The 17205-nt window shown below is 45.8% G+C and overlaps 1 protein-coding gene across 3 annotated transcripts in view; it reads right to left on the bottom strand.

The window, feature by feature from the left end:
- Positions 1-6404: 6404 nt before the first annotated feature.
- LOC112205576 (POTE ankyrin domain family member B3) overlaps positions 6405-17205 on the bottom strand; it is a 44702-nt gene continuing 33901 nt past the window's right edge. Inside the window, exons 11-12 of one of the 3 annotated variants that reach the window (XR_010150350.1) lie at positions 13659-15681; positions 6407-12107 (exon numbers count right to left, since the gene is read on the bottom strand). Coding sequence is in view for 1 of the 3 variants with exons in the window: in XM_063791908.1 (XP_063647978.1) it covers positions 15460-15681 (222 nt within the window). In the remaining 2 variants the exon portion in view is untranslated. Of the gene's footprint in view, positions 15682-17205 lie in introns of all 3 variants that reach the window. The other 2 variants (XR_010150351.1, XM_063791908.1) reach the window with 2 other exon arrangements.

The following is a 17205-nucleotide window of genomic DNA, read 5'->3' as shown; positions in this document are numbered from 1 at the left end:
TCAATCTAAATGACATTTTAGTATTAAATGTTTAAATATTTTTATTATTTTTCCTTTTTAACAGAAGTCATTCTAACTGGTGTGAGATGGTATTTCACTGATGTTTTGTTTTGCATTTCTATGATGATTAGTGATGGTATGCATGTGTTAATATGTTTGTTGGCCACATATGTGTTCTTCTGAAAACTGTCTGTTCACGTTCTTTGCCCATTTTTTAATGGGGTTATTTATTTTTTGCTCGTTGATTTGCCTAAGTCTCTTATGGCTTCTGGATAATAGGCCTTTGCTGTATGCATAGTGTGTGAATATTTTCTTCCATTCTGTAGGCTGTCTGTTCAATCCCTTGAGAGTTTCTCATGCTGTGCAGAAGAAGCTCTTTAGTTTAATTAAATCATACTTGTCAATTTTCATTTTTCTGGCAATTGCTTTTGAGGACTTACCCATAAATTCATTGCCAAGTGCAATGTCCAGATGAATATTTCCTAGGTTTTCTTCCAGGATTTTTATAGGCAGAGGATGTAATCTCATGTCAATGGGTCTTAATAATTAAATGACTCCACACTGAGAATCATTACTGTGAAAAATCGATTTTGTTATAATGATGGAAATTTAAACATATAAAAGTAAAAACAGATGCCACCTCTTTGCTAGAACTGTACAAGGCAAATTACTATAAGAGAGGCAGAGGAAACACGATATATATATATATATATATAATCTCCAAAATATAATTTGCAGTGAAATAAATGAAAGCACATTATAAATAAACTTACCTGATTTTACAAACTAACCTGTAAAGGGATTTGTACTAATTTTTCCATTGCCTGCATTGCCCTTTCTTCTAGATCCAATTTATACTTTTGTACTTCACCAATGTGTACTTTCCATACGTTTTTTAAGATTTAATATTACTTCTTCCAACATCATTTTAGCCTCCTCTAGTTTTTTACATTCCTGTTGTATTTTTTCATACATAATAACTCCTGTTGAATACCTTGATTGTTTTGAGTCAAACAGACATATTTTGAAGATACAGCTTCCAGCTCTGCTGTAAGATCATCAAACTACATTAATAAAATAATATAGCTTGAAAATGAAGTAGGCTGAGAATCTCATACAAAACCAACAACAAATTTTGAAATACATTTACTTGCAATAAAATGTTATCTATAATGTAGATTCTTTAAACGTTAACCCTTAAATTACTCAGAAATTCAAGAACAAAGTAAAAGCCACCATAAGTCAGATATATTCTTTACTATCATCATCTTTGCCACAGAACTTTTGCACTTGAGTTTTCTTTTATTTTTCTGATAATTTGTGTCTGTTCCTCCTTAAATGGCTCTACGTTAACTCTTATTAGAAAGTTTCAAACCCCTTTCTCTCATCATCATGCCCCAAAATTTGTCAAAAAAAGTTTCAGAGATATAATATTGAGTTATTTAGGCCAAAGTCAATAAATGGCTCTTAGAATAAGACTTTGAAAATAATGTAATACTCTATGCTAGGCATGGTGGCTCATGCCTGTAATCCCAGCACTATAGGAGGCTGTGGCAGAAAGATTACTTGAGGCCAGGAATTTGAAACCAGCCAGAGCAACATAGTGATAACATAATCTCGACAAAAAAAATTTTTTTTTAAATTAGCCAGGCATGGTGACTTATGCTTGTAGATCCAACTAGTTGGGAGACTAAGGCACAAGGATGGCTTGGACTCAGAGTTCAGGGCTGCAGTGAATTATGACCAAGCCACTCCACTTCTGCCTGGATGACAGACAGAGACCATATCTCAAAAAAACACAAAATAATCCTATAAATAAGGATTCTAATGTCATAAGCCTTTCCCTAGGCTGTAAATGTTTTATGCTAATTTGAATTGCATTTTTAAAAGTAATGACTCTTGGAGTAGAGGCCATAGAATACAGCACCCAGATATAAATCCACATATTTGCCTTACAAGAAATAAATGCATATTCTTGCCTTTCAAGAGCTCCTGAAGGAAGCACTAAACATGGAAAGGGACAAACAGTATGAGCCACTGCAAAAACATACCAAATTGTAACGACCATCGACACTATAAAGAAACTGCATTAATTAATGGGAAAAATAAACAGCTAACAACATCATGACAGGATAAATTTCACATGTAACAATATTAACCTTAAATGTAACTGGGCTAAATGCACCAGTAAAAAGACACAGACTGGCAAGTTGGAAAAAGACTCAAGACCCATTGGTGTGCTGTATTCAGGAGACCCATCTCACATGCAAAGACACACACAGGCTCAAAATAAAGGGATGGAGGAATATTTACCAAGCAAATGAAAAGCAAAAAAAAAAAAAAAGCAGGGGTTGCAATCCTAGTCTCTGATAAAACAGACTTTAAATGGAAAAGATCAAAAGAGACAAGGGCATTACAAAGCAGTGCCATCTGTTTTTCCTCAGGACTCTGCTCCATCAGCCATCAGGTGGCAGCCATTCAGGCTGTTGGAACCTGGCCATCCATGCTTCTTTGAGTGGGTGAGGTTAAAGGCTGGTCCAACTGCATGAGGAGCATGCTTGCAGAGGTGGCTGCTTGCTCTTTGAGCCAGCTTGGCCTTGCCTGGCATGCACAGGCCCCAGTTACTGACATGCTGCTCTGAGTGAGCTTGTCCTGCCTGGGGCCAAATTCTAAGTCTGGCCAGGGCCACAGAAGGGCGAGTCCCCTGTGTGGTAATCCTGACTTTTTTCTGCACTTGAACATAAAGTCCTCCTCAAGACGGCCTGTGGTCTGCCTCTTGGCAACCAAGAAGCCTGCAGTGCCATATAAGCTCAGAGGCATGGACTAGAGCCCCAAAGGCAGTGAACACCCTGCTCCTGAGCCTGCTGCTCATTTCCTCTGTGTGGCTCCATTTGTAGCACAGTTGTTGTACTGAGGCTTGTGCATGCTGGGCAAGGCCAAGCTGGCTCAAAGAGCAACCAGCCACTTCTGCAAGGGTGTGCCAGGAGCAGGTAGACCAGCCACCAACCTCACTCGCTGCCTGCCAGACATGGCACATCAGTTCTTCTACCCTAGAGGTAGGGCCCCAGTGCCATCTGCTTTTCCTGAGGCCTCTGCTCCATCAGCCATCAGGAGGCAGCCACACAGGCTGTGGGAACCTGCCTATCCTTGCTTCCTTGAGTAGCCGAGGTTGGTGGCTGCTCCACCTGCTCCCGGTGCACCCCTGCAAAGGTGGCTGGTTGCTCTTTGAGCCAGCTTGGCCTTGCCTGGCATGCAGAGGCCCCAGCTACTGATATGCTCCTCTGAGTGAGCTTGTCCTGCCTTGGCCCAAATTCTAAGTCTGGTCAGGTCCACAGAAGGCAGAGTCCCCTGGGTGGTAATGCTGGCTGCTTTCTGCATTTGAACACAAAGCCCTCCTCAAGACGACCTGTGGTCTGCCTCTTGGCAATGAAGAAGCCCGCAGTGCCCTATGAGCCCTGAGGCATGGACTGGAGCCCCAAAGGCAGTGCACACCATGCTCCTGATCCTGCTGCTCATTTCCTCTCTGTGGTTCCATTTGTAGCACAGTTGTTGCACTGAGGCTTGTGCATGCCGAACGAAGCCAAGCTGGCTCAAAGAGGAACCAGCCACCTCCGCAAGGGTGTGCCAGGAGCCGGTGGAGCAGACACTAAACTCACTCGCTGCCGGTTGGGGCACATCAGTTCTTCTTCCATAGAGGTTAGGCCCCAGTGCCATCTGCTTTTCCTCAGGCCTCTGCTCCATCAGTCTCCAGGTGGCAGCCACTCAGACTGTTGGAACCTGGCCATCCATGCTTCCTTGTGTGGGTCAGTTTGATGGCTGCTACATCTGCTCCAGGCACACCCTTGCAGAGGTGGCTGGTTGCTTTTTGAGACAGCTTGGCCTTGACTGGCATGCACAGGCTCCAGCTACTGACATGCTGCTCTGAGTGAGCTTGTACTGCATTAGGCCAAATTCTGAGTCCAGTCAGGGCCACAGAAGGCAGAGTCCCCTGGGTGGTAATCCTGGCTGCTTTCTGCACTTGAACATAAAGTCCTCCTCAAGATGGCCTGTGGTCTGCCTCTTTGCAACCAAGAAGCCCACAGAGCCATACTAGCCCTGAGGCATTGACTGGAGCCCCAAACGCAGCACACACCCTGCTCCTGAGCCTGCTGCTCTGTTTTCTCTGTGTGGTTCCATTTGTAGCACAGCTGTTGCACTGAGGCTTGTGCATGCTGGGCAAGGCCAAGCTGGCTCAAAGAGCAACCAGCCACCTCTGCAAGGGTGTGCCAGGAGCAGGTGGACCAGCCACCAACCTCACTCACAGCCGGTCGGTGTACATCACTTCTTCTACCCAACAGGTAGAGCCCCAGTGCCATCTGCTTTTCCTCAGGCCTCTGCTCCATCAGCCATCAGGATGCAGCCATGCAGGCTGTGGGAACCTGGCCATCCCTACTTCCTTGAGTGGGTGAGGTTGGTGGCTGCTCCACCTGCTCCAGGTGCACCCTTGCAGAGGTGGCTGGTTGCTCTTTGAGCCACCTTGGCCTTGCCTGGCATGCACAGGCCCCAGGTACTGACACACTGCTCCGAGTGAGCTTGTCCTGCCTGGGGCCAAATTCTAAGTCTGGCCAGGGCCACAGAAGGCAGAGCCCCTGGGTGGTAATACTGGCTGCTTTCTGCATTTGAACATAAAGTCCTCCTCAAGATGGCCTGTGGTCTGCATCTTGGCAACGAAGAACCCCGCAGTGCCACACGAGCCCTGAGGCATGGACTGGAGCCTCAAAGGCAGCGCACACCCTGCTCCTGAGCCTGCTGCTCGTTTCCTCTATGTGGCTCCATATGTAGTACAGTTGTCGCACTGAGGCTTGTGCATGCCGGGCAAGGCCAAGCTGGCTCAAAGAGTAACCAGCCACCTCTGCAAGGGTGTGCCAGGAGCAGGTGGACCAGCCACCAACCTCACTTGCTGCCGGTCAGGGTACATCACTTCTTCTACCCTAGATGTAGGGTCCCAGTGCCATCTGCTTTTCCTCAGGCCTCTGCTCCATCAGCCATCAGGAGGCAGCCACTCAGGCTGTTGGAATCTGGCCATCCCTGCTTCCTTGAGTGGGTGATGTTGGTGGCTGCTCCACCTGCTACAGGCACACCCTTGCAGAGGTGGCTGACTCTTTGAGCCAGCTTGGCCTTGTCTTTCACGCACAAGCTCCAGCTACTGACATGCTGCTCTGAGTGAGTTTGTCCTGCATTAGGCCAAATTCTAAATCCGGTCAGGGCCACAGAAGGCAGAGTCCCCTGGGTGATAATCCTGGCTGCTTTCTGCACTTGAACATAAAATCCTCCTCAAGATGTCCTGTGGTTTGCCTCTTTGCAACCAAGAAGCCCACAGTGCCAAATGAGCCCTGAGGCATGGACTGGAGCCCCAAAGGCAGTGCACACCCTGCTCCTGAGCCTGTTGCTCATTTCCTCTATATTGCTCCATTTGTGGGACCATTGTTGTACTGAGGCTTGTGCATGCTGGGCAAGGCCAAGCTGGCTCAAAGAGCAACCAGCCACCTCTGCAAGGGTGTGCCAGGAGCAGGTGGACCAGCCACCAACCTCACTCGCAGCCAGTCGGGGTACATCAGTTCTTCTACCCCAGAGGTAGAGCCCCAGTGCCATCTGCTTTTCCTCAGGCCTCTGCTCCATCAGCCATCAGGAGGCAGCCACTTAGGCTGTGGGAATCTGGCCATCCCTGCTTCCCTCAAGTAGCAGAGGTTGATGGCTGCTCCACCTGCTCCTGGAGCACCCTTGCAGAGGTGGCTGGATGCTCTTTGAGACAGCTTGGCCATGCCTTTCATGCACAGGCTCCAGCTACTGACATGCTGCTCTGAGTGTGCTTGTCCTGAGTTAGGCCAAATTCTAAGTCCGGTCAGGGCCACAGAAGGCAGAGTCCCCTGGGTGGTAATCCTGGCTGCTTTCTGCACTTGAACATAAAGTCCTCCTCAAGATGGCCTGTGGTCTGCCTCTTTGCAACCAAGAAGCCCACAGAGCCATACTAGCCCTGAGGCATTGACTGGAGCCCCAAACGCAGCACACACCCTGCTCCTGAGCCTGCTGCTCTGTTTTCTCTGTGTGGTTCCATTTGTAGCACAGCTGTTGCACTGAGGCTTGTGCATGCTGGGCAAGGCCAAGCTGGCTCAAAGAGCAACCAGCCACCTCTGCAAGGGTGTGCCAGGAGCAGGTGGACCAGCCACCAACCTCACTCACAGCCAGTCGGTGTACATCACTTCTTCTATCCAACAGGTAGAACCCCAGTGCCATCTGCTTTTCCTCAGGCCTCTGCTCCATCAGCCATCAGGATGCAGCCATGCAGGCTGTGGGAACCTGGCCATCCCTACTTCCTTGAGTAGGTGAGGTTGGTGGCTGCTCCACCTGCTCCAGGTGCACCCTTGCAGAGGTGGCTGGTTGCTCTTTGAGCCACCTTGGCCTTGCCTGGCATACACAGGCCACAGCTACCGACATCCTGCTCTGAGTGAGATTGTTCTGTTTTGGCCCATATTTTATCTCTGTCCAGGGCAGATTCCCCTGGGTGGTAATCCTGCCTGCTTTCTGCACTTGAATATCAAGTCCTCCTCAGGATGGCCTGTGGTCTGCCTCTTTGCAACGAAGAAGCCCGCAGTGCCACACGAGCCCTGAGGCATGGACTGGAGCCCCAAAGGCAGCGCACACCCTGCTCCTGAGCCTGCTGCTCATTTCCTCTCTGTGACTCCTTACCTAGCACAGATGTTGCACTGAGGCTTGTGTATGCCAGGCAAGGTCAAGCTGGCTCAAAGAGCAACCAGCCACCTCTGCAAGCGTGTGCCAGGAGCCGGTGGAGCAGCCACCAAACTCACTTGTTGCAGGTCAGAGCACATCAGTTCTTCTACCCTAGAGGTAGGGCCCCAGTGCCATCCACTTTTCCTCAGGCCTTTGCTCCATCAGCCATCAGGAGGCAGCCACTCAGGCTGTGGGAACTTGGCCATCCCTACTTCCTTGAGTAGCTGAGGTTGGTGGCTGCTCCACATGTCCCAGGTGCACCCTTGCAGAGGTGACTGGTTCCTATTTGAGTCAGCTTGGCCTTGCCTGGCATGCATAGTCTCCAGCTACTGACATGCTGCTGTGAGTGAGCTTGTCCTGCCTTGGCCCAAATTCTAAGTCTGGTCAGGGCCACAGAACGCCAAGTCCCCTGGGTGGTAATCCTGCTGCTTTCTGTACTCGAACATAAAGTCCTCCTCAAGACAGCCTGTGGTCTGCCTCTTGGCAACCAAGAAGCCCGCAGTGACATATGAGCCCTGAGCCATAGACTGGAGCACCAAAGGCAGCATACACCCTGCTCCTAAGCCTGCCTCTAATGTCCTCTGTGTGGTTCCATTTGTAGAACAGTTGTTGCACTGAGACTTGTGCATGCTGGGAAAGGCCAAGCTGGCTCAAAGAGCAACCAGCCACCTCTTCAAGGGTGTGCCAGGAGCAGGTGGACCAGCCACCAACTTCACTTGCTGCCGGACATGGTACCTCAGTTCTTCTACCCTAAAGGTAGGGCCCCAGTGCCATCTGCTTTTCCTCAGGCCTCTGCTCCATCAGCCATCAGGTGGCAGCCACTCAGGCTGTGGGAACCTGGCCATCCCGGCTTCGTTGAGGGGGTGAGATTGACGGCTGGTCCAACTGCTCTAGGCGCACCCTTGCAGAGGTGGCTGGTTGCTCTTTGAGCCAGCTTGGCTTTGCCTGGCATGCACAGGCCCCAGGTACTGACACGCTGCTCTGTGTGAGTGTGTCATGCCTGGGGCCAAATTCTAAGTCTGGCCAGGGTCACAAAAGGCTGAGTCTCCTAGGTTGTAATCCTGGCTGCTTTCTGCACTTGAACATAAAGTCCTCCACAAGATGGCCTGTGATCTGCCTCTTGGCAACCATGAAGCCCACAGTGCCATATGAGCCCTGAGGCATGGACTGGAGCCCCAAAGGCAGTGTACACCCTGCTCCTGAGCCTGCTGGTCATTTTCTGCGTGGCTCCATTTGTAGCACAGTTGTTGCACTGAGGCTTGTGAATGCCAGGCAAGGCCAAGCTGGCTCAAAGAGCAACCAGCCACCTCTGCAAGGATCCACCTGGAGCAGGTGGACCAGCCACCAACCTCACCCACTTAAGGAAGCAGGGAATGTGTGTTTGTACCATGCATTTCACTACAAGTACATTTCTCCTGAGTTTGGTGGCCTAGGTTTTCTTCTAGGTTTTTTATGGTTTTAGGTCTTAAGTTTAACTCTTCAATCCATCTTAAGTTAATTTTTGTATAAAGTGTAAGGAAGCGGCCCAGTTTCAGTTTTCTGCATATGGCTAGCCAGTTTTCCTAACACCATTTATTGAATAAGGAATCCTTTCCCCATTGCTTGTTTTTGTCAGGTTTGTCAAAGATCAGATGGTTTTAGATGTGTGGTGTCATTTCTGAGGCCTCTGTTCTGTTCCATTTGTCTATATATCTGGTTTGGTACCAGTACCATGCTGTTTTGGTTACTGTAGCCTTGTAGAATAGTTTGAAGTCAGGTACTGTGATGCCTCCAGCTTTGTTCTTTTTGCTTAGATTGTCTTGGCTACGCGAGCTCTTTTTTGGCTCCATATGAAATTTAAAGTAGTGTTTCTAATTGTGGGAAGAAAGTCAATGGTAGCTTGATGGAGATAGCACTGATTCTATAAATTACTTTGGGAGATATGGCATTCAGGCACAGAAATGTCCTTGTGTTAGGCAATACCATTCAGGACATAGGCATAGGCGAAGACTTCATCACTAGAACACCAAAAGCGACGGCAACAAAAGCCAAAATTGACAAATGGGATCTAATTAAACTAAAGAGTGTCTGCACAGCAAAAGAAACTATCATCAGAGTGAACAGGCAACCCTCAGAATGGGAGAAAATTGTTGCAATCTATCCATCTGACAAAGGGCTAATATGCAGAATCTATAAAAACTTAAACAAATTTACAAGAAAAAAACAACCCCATCAAAAAGCGGGCAAAGGATATGAACAGACACTTCCCAAAGGAGACATTTATGCAGCCAATGAACATGTGAAGCAAAGCACTGGTCATTAGAGAAATGGAATTCAAAACCATAATGAGATACAATCTTACGCCACTTGGAATGGCCATCATTAAAAAATCAGGAAACAACAGAAGCTGGAGAGGGTGTGGAGAAATAGGAATGCTTTTACACTGTTGGTGGGAGTATAAATCAGTTCAACCATCGTGGACGACAGTGTGATGATTCCTCAAGGATCTACAACTAGAAATACCATTAGACCCAGCAATCCCATTACAGTGTATATACTCAAAAAAATATAAATCATTCCAATATAAAGACACATGCACACGTATGCTTATTGCGGCAGTGTTCACAACAGGAAAGACTTGGAACCAATCCAAATGCCCACCAATGATAGACTGGATAAAGAAAATGTGGCATATATACACAATGGAATACTATGCAGTCATAAAAAAGGATGAGTTCATATCCTTTGCAGGGACATGGATGAAGCTGGAAACTGTCATTCTCAGCAAACTAACAGAAGAACAGAAAACCAAACACCACATGATCTCACTCATAAGTAGGACCTGAACAATGAGAACACATGGACACAGGAAGGGAAACATCACACACAAGGGCCTGTCAGGGTGGGGGGCTAGAAAAGGGATGGCATTAGATCATGGGTTGGTGCATGCAGCAAGCCACCATAGCATGTGTATACGTATGTAACAAACCTGCATGTTCTGCACATGTACCCCAGAACTTAAAGTATAATTTAAAAAAAAGAAATTTGCTTTTAATTAAGCTTTTCAACATAGAACTTGTAAAGAAAATACTTCTGAATCTTTTACTACCACATCATAGCTGGGACAAACTGCTGATATTTTAAAAGTAACACAAATATCAAACAGAAAGAACTAGACTTAGGAACCAAACTCAGGTTTCTGTAGTGAACAGGGCAGAATCTTAACTTTGGGTCACCACCACTACTCCCTCAGTTTGGCCTTGGCTAGCAAAAGATGCAACCACTTATGTAAAAAATAAAAATAAAAAAGTTAAAAAAAATCATTTCTGCTAACTGGAATTTTTCAGCCACATGACTTTTAGCTAATTCAGAAGCCTTGTTCCCCACAATTTGGAGCATTCTTTGGATTTGACCAAGTCAGGAAGAGATGGGAGAAAAGTGAAACAATAACAACAAAACCCCAAACATAAACAAACAAAAAGAGTTAAGCAAACAAACAAATGCACAATTCATATGATTACTGAGTGTTCTAATGGTAACGAGAAATTAAAAGCAGCTGGTGAGTAATCTTAAATTTTAGTCATTAAGGAAAAATTTTAAGACAAAACTCTAATTCAGCTACTTACCTGGAAATAAGTCTCAGGCTGGTGCTTGTTCTCTGCCATCTTAGAAGCTGGAAAAAACTTACACTCACCTTCCCTGTCAGAAGCAAGCTGAAACTCAAGAAAGGAGGTGCCTGCTCTCCATCATCATGGAAGCAGGAAAACTTGCCTTGTTGGAAATAAGAAAAACTTCAGAAAAGGAGTTGTATGGCAATCAACCTTAGATATCAACCAAATTTTGGGAGATCAGGGATTCTCTGCAGGGGAGAAGCTCCCTAACCTCAGCACATTATCCTATTGGTTTGGGCAATAAAGATAGCCCAGGTTGGTATCAAGCAATAATGAGATTTATCAAAGGTCAGGACCACCTTTGTAATCTCCTTCTCTCTCTTTTTTTTTTTTTGAGACGGAGTCTCACTGTCTCGCCTGGGCTGCAGTGCAGTGGCACGATCTTGGCTCACTGCAAGCTCCACTTCCCAGGTTCACACCATTCTCCTGCCTCAGCCTCCCAAGTAGCTGGGATTACAGGCACCCGCCACCATGCCCAGCTAATTTTTTGTATTCTTCGTAGAGACGGGGTTTCACCGTGTTAGCCAGGATGGTCTCGATCTCCTGACCTTGTGATCCATCCGTCTCAGCCTCCGAAAGTGCTGGGATTACAGGCGTGAACCACCGCGCCCAGCCCTCTGTCTTTTTTTTTTTTTAATCTTTATTGGTATAGTCTGTTTTGTCAGAAACTAGGAGTGCAACACCTGCTTTTTTCTATTTTCCATTTCCTTGAAGTATTTTTCTCCATTCCTTTATTTTGAGCCTATGTAGGGCACTGCATGTGAGATGGGTTTCTTGAAGATGGCATACTCCAATGGGTCTTGGTTCTTTATCCAGCTTGCCCCCTGTGTCTTTCAATTGGAGCATTTAGCCCATTTCCATTTAAGGTTAGTAATGGTATGTGTGGATTTGATCCTGTCGTCATGCTGTCAGCTGGCTTTTTTGCAGACTTATGTATGTGGTTGGTTTTTAGCATCACTTATCTGTGTACTTCAGTGTGTTTTTGTAGTGGCTGGTGGTGGTCTTTTCTTTCAATATTTAGTGCCTCCTTCAGGAGCTCTTGTAAGGTAGGTCTGGTGATAATGAATTCCCTCAGCATTTGCTTGTCTGAAAAGGATCTTGTTTCTCCTTCACTTATGATGCTTAATTTTGCTGGACATGAAATTCTGGGTTGAAATTTCTTTTCTTTAAGATGTTGAATATCTTTTCTGGCTTGTACAGTTTCAGTTGAGAGGTCTGCTAAGTCTGATGGAATTCCCTTTGCAGGTGATGTTGCCTTTCTCCCTAGCTGCCTTTAACACTTTTTCTTTTATTTTGACCTCAGAGAATCTGATGATTATGTGTCTTGGGGATGATCTTCTCATGGCATATCTTACTGAGGTTCTCTGGATTTCCTGAAGTTGAATGTTGGCCTGTCTGGCTAGGTTGGGGACATTATCATGAATGATATTCTGAAATGTGTTTTCCAAGTTGGTTCCATTCTCCTCATCTCTTTCAGGTACATTAATCAGTCATAGATTTGGTCGTTTATATAATCCCATATTTCTCGGATGTTTTGTTCATTCCCTTTCATTCTTTTTTCCCCCATTCTTGTTTGCCTGTTTTATTTCAGAAAGCCAGTTTTCAAGCTCTGGGATTCTTTCCTCTTCTTGGTCTATTCTGTTGGATGGTCTTGCACATGAGATGGAGCTGGTCTGACCTCAGCCCTCCCTAGTCTGCTTGCCTCTCCCAGGACCCCAGCCTGGCCACACCTGCTTACAGGGCACTCTCAGGTGCCCACACATACTACAATAATTTTCATAATGCAATCACACACAATCACCATGTGACTGCATTATGAAAATTCTTCTAGTGTGATTTACAGCTCTGTCAGGTCAGTTATTTTCTTTATACTCGCTATTTTGTCTGTTAGTTCCTGCAATGTTTTACAATGATTTTTAGCTTCCTTGTATTGGATTACAACATACTTCTTTCACTCAGGGAACTTTGTTCCTACCCATATCCTGAACTCTGCTTGTATCATTTCAGACATCTCAGCCTCAGCCCAGTTCTGAACACTTGCTGGAGAGTTGATGCAGTCATTTGGAGAAAAGAAAGCATGCTGAATTTTTGAGTTTTCAGTGTTCTTGCACAGAGTCTTTTTCTCATCTTTATGGGCTTATCCACCTTCAATCTTTGAGGTTGCTGACCTTTGGACAGGGTATTTTTCCTTTATTATATCTGATGACCCTGAGGATTTGATTGTGGTGTAAGGTGGATTCAGCCAACAGGTTTTGTTTTTGGAGGATTTTAAGGGGCCAACATGCAGCTCCCAATTCTTGGACTGTGTGCTTTAACTCTGGGGAACTTGTATTGGGCCACAACTTTGTTCTCTGGCTCCTCGAGGTTTGGAGTCCACTGCACTGAGGGGACCAAAGTGCGGCAGCTGTGGCAGAATGCTAGCAGATGCAAAAGTCCCTGCCTCCCTGTGGGCATTCACCTAGTGGTAGAGGAAAAATAGCTGGGGTGTGGGCCAGGGGGCCCCTGCTGACTGTGTGTGCTGTTGCACTGGAGGTAGTGCTGGTTTGGGGTGGGTGGCTGGCCAGTGAAGGTGCCTTCTCTGATCCCCCCCAAGCAACAGTGGTCACTCAGGGTATAAGAAGGTCCCTTTTCCTCTGCACAGCATTACCTCAAGAGTGAGATGCTAGCAGGGGTGGGGTTTTTGGTTCTGTGCCCACCATGGCTTCATCTTCAGTGGCAGTTGGTGTGGGTTGGGGTGTGTGCTGCATTCCCATATGCTGTTAGGGCAAGTACAACAAAACCCACCTGTGTAAACACACACAGCAAAGTGATGTAGGAAGTTTCCATATAAAGGGCTGCAGTATGGAGAGGTAATGTGCAGGCTGGTACGTGGCTGTAGAGGTCACCTTGCTGCAGCTCTCCACTGATCAGCCACGGTCCGCTTGTACAGAAGCTATGGTGTGGGCACCCGAAAGTGCCCTCTAAGCAGGTGTGGCCTGGCTGGGGTCCTGGGAGAGGCAAGCAGACTAAGGGGTGCTGAGGTCAGACCAGCCCCATCTCATGTGCAAGACTGCCCAGCAGAGATCAGGTCTCAGAGGAGAACTCTCTCAAAAGTGAATCCTCAGCACAGCACAACTGCTCTACACAAACGCGGCCAGACTTCTTTTTTAAGCAAGTCCCCTTTTTTAGGAAGAGAACTCTTAGACCCGATCTGTGCTGGGCAATCTTGCACGTGAGATGGGGCTGGTCTGACCTCAGCACTCCTTAAGTGCTGGGATAAAGTGTCTCATAAGAGCAAGTGGAGCCTAGAGACATAGATGTCCCTGCCCTCCGGGCTCCACATCAGCTGACTTGCGGCTCCACCACTTTCCTTGTCTCCTGGGGGCTCCACCCTAGAGAGGTGTAAGTTAGCAGTTACTTAATGTAATCACCCCAGGATGGAGGGTCTGTGCTGTGGGCCCAAGCCAGGGTTCCTTGTCTGGTGATGAGCAGTAAGGGGTGTGTTGTACCCATGGAAGATGGACTGACTTGTTCCTTGTGTCAACTGCAGCTTGTTGGAGGTGTCAATATGGCACTTAGGGTCTTTGCTCCCTTGATATTCTGAGGGTAGCAAGGGCAGTTCCACTGCAGAGGCAGTGGCAGAGAGGATTTCTGTTGCTCCTGGAAGCTCTGTCCAGGGAGTTGCTGAGTTGCTACTGGCTTGAAAGCTCAAGTGGGGGGCTGGCTGGAGACCCAGGCCAGGAAGACCTGCCCATCAAGGAGATATGGAAATGGGCACCCACATAACAGTCTGGCCACTTTTCTGTGGGGCTGCCGTGGTATGCTGGGGGTCCACTCCAGTCGCCAATTGCCTCGTATTTTCCAGTGGCTGAAGGTATCAGCAGTGAAGCCTGCGAAAAAGCAAAGACGATAGCCTGCCCTTTCCTCTGGGAGCTCTGTACCTCTGAGGTATGAACCTGTTGCCAATCTGAACACACCTGTAGGATGTGACTGGAAGCAAGTTGAGAAGTCTTGCCTAGTCAGGAGGAACAGGAATAGAGACTTGTTTAAAAAAGAAGTCTGGCCACGTTTTTGTAGAGTGGCTATGCTGTGCTGGGGGTTCACTTCAGCCCCTGGTCTCCTCAGACACTCTGAAACTCTAAGACTGAACTGGCTGAGTCATCCAAACAGCAAAGATGACAGTCTGGTCCTCCCCCTGGGAGCGCTGACTCAGGGAGGCCTGAAACCTCTGTCAGCCAGAGAACAGCAGTGAAGGTGGCTGGAGACCCTGGTTGAAAGGCTCCACCCAGTGATTAGAAATGTGGTTCGGGACTGGCTTAAACAAGAGTCTGGCCACGTTTTCACAGGGTGGCTGTTCTGTGCTGAGGTACCACTTCCACCCCTGGTCAGCTTGGGCTCTCCAAAGCCCACAGGCCAGAAGGGTTAGTTGCCCAAACAACAAAGGTCATGGCCCACCCCTCTCTCTGGGAACTCTGTCCCAGGTAGGTTTCAAATCTCCATTGGCCAGGGAACACTGGTGGGTGTAGCTGGAGGCCTCAGGTGGGAGATCCTGTCCAGTGACGAGGAACAGGATCAGGGGCCTGCTTACAGAAGCATTCTGGCCATGATTTGGTAAAGCAGCTGTGCTATGCCACAGGATCTCTTCTGCCCCTGGTGAGTTTGTACTCTCCAAAGCCCGCACGCTGGAATGACTAAGTTGCCCAAACAGGAAAGATGGTGGCCTGCCTCATCTTTTCTCTCAGAATTTATCCTGTGTGATGGAGCTTAATTTTTGGGTTGTTAATTTTACTGTCAGCATTAGAGTTGTTCAGAATCTCACTGTTATCTTTTAGGTGAGATATATGAGAATTCATTTTCTCCTGTAAATAAACCTGTTGATGTTTGTTCTCTGGAAAGAAGTCCCTTTCAGCTATCTGACTTTGATCACAATCATGTAGAGCAGTCGTCAGTCTACAATGACATGATTGAATTTCCATTTCCAGTGTTTCCTAGCTGTGTCTTACATTCTCCAGTTCAGAACTGAGCATTCTCAGTTGTCAAAATCCTAAGCTGTCCACTGTACTTAAATACTGGTTTTCGTTAATGCTTCTTCATTCAATTGTATAGCCTTTAGAAGTTTATCACTCTTTTCTTTTACACTTTCAATTTCCTCCAAAATTTTATTTTCCCTTAGCTGGTTCTGATGTTTTGTTTCATCTAGTTCCAGTCTTAGCATGGCAATTTCTTCCCGCAACATGCTGTTTTCACGCAAGAGACCTTCTTCTTTCTTATGACTAAGAGAAAGCTAAGTAAACAAAGGGAACTTTTACTTAGCACTCAATAGAATGACATATCATGATTTCTTCTCAAATTAAAGAATGACATTTATATTTGTATAATGAAATAATTCCCACAGTGGATATTTAACTGGAAAAAAGTTGGACAAAACTTCAAATCTAAAAGAGTGTAAATTCCAAAAAGTTGAAATATTTATCTAAAGACCATGAAAAATAAATCACTAGAGGATTTTTAAGAATTTCAGAATTGGAAAAGCCTTTCTCTGAATTACAAAAAACCCAGAGGCATAAAATAGAAGATTAATACATTTGGCTACATTTTTAAAATTGGGTTTACACTCTGATATCTAACCTACAAACCACACCATCATAAGAGCCTTAGCTATGCATATATTAGGACAGAAGCAATTCCTCAAAGTTCTTTAAGTTCCTTTTTCTGAGGAATGTTTTATCAATATACTGCTTTTCTAATATTTTTACAGTCAGTTATAAGAATTACATTTATTCATAACTGTTAAATCTAAGCATTGTACCCTTCTACAATGTACACACCGGCATCTAAGCATTGCACTTCTATATACAACACTCAACTCATTTAAGATCACGATTCTTAAAAGGAGAGGTCAAAAAATATATGCAGCCAGGACCAGTGGCTCACACCTGTAATCCCAGCACTTCAGGAGGCTGAGGCAGGAGAATCGTGTGAACCTGGGAGGCAGAGGTTGCAGTGAACTGAGTTTGTGCCATTGCACTCCAGCGTGGGTGACAGTGCAAGACTCCATCTAGAATACACACACACACACACACACACACGTATATATGCAACGTGCAAGATTTTTGCCAGGTCTTCTGATGCTACTGCTAGTGATCCTCCACAAAATCAGTTGCTTCTGTGGTGTAAATATATAAATACAAAAGAAGCCTTTTATTTCAAAATACAAATGGTAAATAAGATATAACTTACAAGGCTTTTCTTAGAAATCATGAGATTATTTGCCATTGCAATAACTTTTCTTTCCTCTTCATAATGTTTGAAACATTATAGTAGTAAGTGTGAAATACGGGAAACATACTGAACTATTCATCTGGGAAGAAAATACTTATCAATAAATTATCACTAAATGTGTATCATGGCATGTCATTGTTTTCAAAGCTCTTTGCATTGAAATGAGAAACTACTCGGAGCAAACTGTTCCTCTCCTCAAAAGCAAGGATAATGACATCCACAATGTGGCCTCTGACCCAGCTGTACATTTCCTACTTTCCTATTAGTGAAAATAACAAACTGACTTCTCTATTAATATTTTAAAAAGAACTAATGTCCCAAAACTAGCAAATCTGTTGTTAGTAGCAAAACTTATTTTTGATATTGGAAAGATAATCAATTCTTATGAAAAATATCAAATGCTTTTCCTTTGGATTGAGGCCATTGTGAAGGTCACTACTCGACTGTTGCAGGCAAATGCAGTTGAATTAAGAACATGGCTTTATCCTATGTGTACATATATAGATATATGACCAAGGATATACAG

Source organism: Pan troglodytes, chromosome 14 (genome assembly GCF_028858775.2).
Source record: "Pan troglodytes isolate AG18354 chromosome 14, NHGRI_mPanTro3-v2.0_pri, whole genome shotgun sequence".
Lineage (NCBI taxonomy): Eukaryota > Metazoa > Chordata > Mammalia > Primates > Hominidae > Pan > Pan troglodytes.
This window is presented reverse-complemented; position numbering and strand designations above follow the sequence as displayed.